We start from the raw sequence: 6,000 nt of genomic DNA on the forward strand, positions 1-6,000 counted from the left end.
TTCTCCTTCTTGAAGGTTGTACTGTGACATAGCTCTTTGTCAAATAAATTTTCTCTGTATTTTTTCTTTACATCCATGAGTGACATATATCCCTTAATTTCAAACAAGAGGCCCATGGGCCACATCGCTCACCTGAGTCACCTTGACCCATATCTGAAGACTTTCCATATATATTTGCATGTAAAACTTTAGTCCCTATTATGGCCCAAACTACCCTTTGCAAACTTGAATCTACACTATGTCAGAAAGCTTTCATGTAAATGTCAACTTCTTTGGCCCAATGGTTCTTGAGAAGAAGATTTTTAAAGCTTTTTCCTATATTTGTATGTAAAACTTTGACCCCCCCCTCCCCACTTGTGGCCCCATCCTACCCCCTGGGGGCCATGATTTGAACAAACTTGAATCTGCACTATGTCAGAAAGTTTTCTTGTAAATATCAGCTTTTCTGACTCGATGGTTATTGAGAAAAAGATTTTAACTATATATTTGTATGTAAAACTTTGATCTCCCTTGTGGCCCCATCCTACCCCCGGGGGCCATGATTTGAACAAACTTGAATCTGCACTATGTCAGAAAGTTTTCATGTAAAAATCAGCTTTTCTGGCTCAGTGGTTCTTGAGAAGATTTTTCCTATATATTTGTATGTAAAACTTTGATCCTCTATTGTGGCCCCATCCAACCCCCGGAGCCCATGATTTGAACAAACTTGAATCTGCATTATGTCAGGAAGCTTTCATGTAAATCTCAGCTTTTCTGGCTCAGTGGTTCTTGAGAAGTTTTTCCCTATATATTTGTATGTAAAACTTTGATCCCCTATTGTGGCCCCATCCTACGATTTGAACAAACTTGAATCTGCACTATGTCAGAAAGTTTTCATGTAAAAATCAGCTTTTCTGGCTCAGTGGTTCTTGAGAAGAAGATTTTTAAAGATTTTTCCTATATATTTGTATGTAAAACTTTGATCCCCTATTGTGGCCCCATCCAACCCCTGGGGCCCATGATTTGAACAAACTTGAATCTGCATTATGTCAGGAAGCTTTCATGTAAATCTAAGCTTTTCTGGCTTAGTGGTTCTTGAGAAGAAGATTTTTAAAGTTTTTCCCTATATATTTGTATGTAAAACTTTGATCCCCCCTTGTGGACCCATCCTACCACCGGGGGCCATGATTTGAACAAACTTAAATCTGCAATATGTCAGGAAGCTTTCAGGTAAATTTCAGCTCTTCTGGCCCAGTGGTTCTTGAGAAGAAGATTTTTAAATGACCCCACCCTATTTTTGCATTTTTGTGATTATCTCCCCTTTGAAAGGGACATGGCCCTTCATTTGAAGAAACTTGAAAGCCCTTCACCCAAGGATGCTTTTGGCCATGTTTGGTTGAAATTGGCCCAGTGGTTCATGAGAAGAAGATGAAAATGTGAAAAGTTTACAGACAGACGGACAGACAGACAGACGCCGGACAAAATGTGATCAGAAAAGCTCACTTGAACCTTCGGTTCAGGTGAGCTAAAAACAATATGAACTTGATAAAATTAGAACTAAAATAAAGACAGACACCATATTGAATTAAACAAACATTTACTTTTGTCAATGAAAAATGAATTAACAGTTTATGAATAGACTAGAAAATGCCTCTTTGACTAGATATATGTTAGTATCAGATACAGATAGCTTTGTTGATCTATACTTTTTAATAGAAAAATGTACTAACAATTTTCATACATTCATAGTTCACATTCTAGTTCAGATAGTCCCATCAGAAATAAACAATGAAATTCTTTATCAGAACAAAATTAAACATCAGAACAGTTTCAATGAATTACTGATTCAATTGTCTATAGTAAGCCCATTTCAGCTTATCTAATGTCTTGTCGGTGTGTTGTCTACTTGCATCACATGGATGACCTGGCCTAAGCTTTAGCACTAACAAGGATTCTACAGTCTTGTCCCCCAAAGAAGCCCTTTGATCAGTCCTATTCTTTCTCACTACAGAAAAAACACGCTCACAGTGTGCACTACTGTATGGAATGCAAAGGATACCACACATAACAGAAGCCAAGTTTACAAAAAGAAAAATACCAGCTTCATTCTTAATTTTGCCTACTGCATTCCATTTCTCATCAATGCGCTTACATTCAGCAATCTCAGTTTTGACATCAAAACTTTGATATAAAGCAAACTCTTCTAAAATTACATCTGATGTAACACCCTCAGGAAGGACACAAGGATATTTTTTCATAAAAAATTCTAAAGATGATGCTTGAACAGCAATCTTCTTGTCTATGTCCGCAACCTCAGCATGGCAAAGAACTGGGTCATTTAGAGGAAGGTTTTTCTTCATATAATCACAAGCTGCTGCAAAATATTGCCTTACATTGCTATAAAATTCCTTCAGACGACTGTCACGCAAGTGATGCTTTTCTTTTTCTGCAATAAACTTCTTTGCTTCCTCTCCAATCACCAGTTCTTTGTCTACCTTTTGATTATAAGACAATTGATATTCTACTTCATCAACAGATTTTCCTACAATAGCTGAAGGCTTGACAAATCTTACCAGAATGTTGCGCATAACAGTATGCAAAGATTTACGAAGAACATGAACCATGGGCTCTTCAGCCTGCAAATTTCTTAACACATCATCATACACATGAATAGTATAATTAAGAAATATTACATATAATTTGTTAGTGAGCGATTTCACAAAAGAAAACACAGCTTCAACTTTCTTCTCTGCATATGATGCTGAGTATACATCAGTTCCCTCAGAAGGTTCATCAGATGACTTTCCTTTTGCACTAGTGGGGTCCTTTGCTTTTGCACTAGTTGAGCCTCTTGGGGTAGATTTTTTCCTTTTTTCTGCTTTCTCCTTGAGTATTGTGTATTGTTTATAGAAATAGTCTTTCAATGCATCCCAATTCATTAATAATCTTTCCATACATCTACCAATGCTCAACCATCGTGTACAAACATGCTTTAGCATTTTTCTCTGTGCTACATCGTATACATCTTGAGTTACCTTAAATGCCAACTTTCTACTATCAGACTTGTTAAAATAATAATATCATATCAATGAGTACATCATCAATAGGTGGCAGGCATTGATCAGCAGCAGAGTACATCATCAATAGGTGGCAGGCATTGATCAGCAGCTTTTTTGGCAGCAATATGTAGAAGGTGAAGGACACATCCAGAAAGAAAAACATCTGGTTGTTCCTTTTTCACGTAGGCAAATACCCCTTTATGACGACCAGTCATGACATTCGCATTGTCACATCCAAGAGCTACACAATTCGTCCAGTCAACATCACGTGCATTTAAATCATCATTCATAAGATTAAAAATATTCTCGCCTGTAGCAGCTTCATTACACACTGGTATTGATAAAAGTTCAGAGTCAACCAATCCTGTTGTTGAATCCCTCGTTCTAATAACAAGTGGGTATTGTTTACTTGAGGCATCATTGCTCCCATCTGTTGATATACTAAATGCATTATTTTTCATATGACCAACTAGCTCTTTTTGCTTTATATTTGCCAATTCAATCAGAATGGCTGTAGCTTTGTTCCTGCCACACTTCATACCTGTAAGGATAAAATTGAACCCTATTCATTACATTATAGAATTCCCTTTCCAGTCATGAATATTGAATTCTTTTACATATTTTGGATTTTGATGTAAAAGCTAACTGTGCCTTCAAAATGATTCGTTTCCACATTAAAGCTGGCCACGATGTACAGCACCTATGCTTTGAATGGATACAACTGTGACCATCCTTGAAAAAAATTGGGCAGCACACACCCTAGATTTTAACTTTTCATTGTATATCTGTATATCCCTCCTTTAAATGCCAGGCCAATAAAGTGGGGGTTGAAAGAAGAAAGAAAAAAGAGATATGTGGGGAGATATGTGGGGCAGATTCATTTATATGACATGAATCATTCACATCTCTTGCCTACACAGAGAATTTGAGAGAAAACATAAAAAGATATACCTTCTGCAATTTTGGAGTCAGGAAACATCAGTTTGAATGCTTTACTGAAAGTATCTGCGGATGTGAGCGGCAAATTTAGTTCGGCTATCAATTCTGCCATCATGATCTCAGCTCTGGTTATAGCACGCTGACGGTTAAGTTCCGAGTTAGGAACATCCATGAAGCTCGTCATCGATTTGTTTGACACTTTCAGCTTGACAGATCTTGGTGTTGTTTAGTCTGGATGTGTCTGAAACAGTCATTTTTACCTGCATGACCGCAACTGAAATCTGTGTTGCACACACTGCAATACACCATATGATCAGCTTTCTTTGATTTTCGAAGACAAGGCCAAAGCACTCCATAGGAATCCTTATAATTTTGGAGATATTTCTTCTTCTTTTGAGTCCCGGAATGCGTTTCATCTCTTTTCCGTTTGGCAGTTTCGTTAGAATTTTCATCAAACTTGACATTCGCCACCATCCATGCTTATATTTAAAAGTTTGGCATAAATCAATATCAATTATGCGCTTTAAACAAGGGACACTTCAATTGACTAAACTGGTTCCCTGTTGACATTGATTTTCCTGTTCGAATGTAGCATCATTCAGCGGGGAACCAGTTTATTCAATCATTCGGGACCGACAATTATTTTTTTTGATTCATGCGTGGAAAATCGTAGATTTTCAACGTGAATCTGTAGAGTGTATTTTGACTAAAAAATCCGTGGAAAATACGGACAATCCGTACAAGTAAACAGCTCTGTTATTATATGAATGCATCATTATGCACAAAAGAAACAAAATTAATTTATTTTCAATACCGTATACTTATGTGTTATATAGCTATAAACTCTTTCCTTCACAAATTAAACTTGTAGATAATGACTTGTGTTCGTTTTGCAAAAGGAAAAGAGAAACAGTCACTCATATTCTTTATGACTGTGTTTATGTATCTGCCTCCTGGAGAGATTTTGTGAAATGGTACAATGCATTTGGTTTTGGGTTTTTTACCATTTTTGATTGTACAAAGCCCCAAGCTGCTAGAAATGCTGAAGGAGAGTAGCATCATCCCTTTATTCATTCGTCCAAGCATGTTACATCAATAAACCTCAGCCAGTTGATTTCACACTAATAAGTTTTAAAAGGTCATTTCCACTACTAGTATGTGGAGAAAGTTGGTTTAGGTTTAGATAGTGATAGCAATTCTTCCACCCACACCCACCCTATAACAAAGGAAGACAAAAAAGGGCTCTGAAAAGGCTGGACTCCTGTAAAATCTCCAAACATTTATGATGGAAATGTATTTCTAATGATGATTAAATATAATTGCATTTTGAATTGCTGTGCTGTGTTTAAAAGTAAATATAGTTATCTGAATAGGTTATGTTTAACTTACACACAATTATGTCATCTTTTCATACTTCACTTCAAAGAACAAAGTATAGATACATCAAATGCCAATCACAGTAATGAAACACTTTGATTACACAATTTTTTTCTGTATTATTCACACTGAATTAATCTGGAAATATATATGTATATCCGAACAGGTTTCTCTATTAGAATCGAAATTTGAATCACCAAACTTTGCTGAACACTTGATTCCGTAGAGCAACTCAACAACAAAATCCGGGGAAAATGTTGTTCAACGCATGATAAAACCACGGTATGAATTTTATAACTATCAAATTCTAAAGGCACACATAATAATTTGAAATGATTTACATTTCAATGACTAAATATCTACCTTTTGAAATCCCCCAACTGGTTAGCAATAGCCTCTAGATACGATATCACTTGATCCTGTGGAAAATTCTGGGGATATTTCTGCAGAAATCGAGTCACCATCTGAATCCAGGGAATCATCTGGATTTGTTGCTCTCTGTTTAATAAAAACTCCAGGACATAGCACCATCCAGATTCTAAACGTCTTTTCTTGGTCCCTTGGCCCTGCTGTGTGGATATCTGGGTGACGTCTATAGAATTCACTTTCTCCAGGAAAATCTGAAAGAAAAGGTTAAAAACAAACC

General features: G+C 36.5%; 1 protein-coding gene across 6 annotated transcripts in view; it reads right to left on the minus strand.

Annotated features, from left to right (window-relative positions):
• Positions 1 to 6,000, minus strand: part of LOC125664628 (serine-protein kinase ATM-like) — a 408,026-nt gene that overhangs the window by 354,559 nt on the left and 47,467 nt on the right. For all 6 annotated transcript variants that reach the window (XR_008800024.1, XM_048897448.2, XM_048897449.2 and 3 more), the window contains exon 11: positions 5,718 to 5,974. Coding sequence is in view for 5 of the 6 variants with exons in the window: in XM_048897448.2 (XP_048753405.2) it covers positions 5,718 to 5,974 (257 nt within the window). In the remaining variant the exon portion in view is untranslated. The remainder of the gene's footprint in view (positions 1 to 5,717; positions 5,975 to 6,000) is intronic.

The sequence above is a fragment of the Ostrea edulis genome, chromosome 1, assembly GCF_947568905.1.
Source record: "Ostrea edulis chromosome 1, xbOstEdul1.1, whole genome shotgun sequence".
NCBI classification, from domain to species: Eukaryota; Metazoa; Mollusca; class Bivalvia; order Ostreida; family Ostreidae; genus Ostrea; species Ostrea edulis.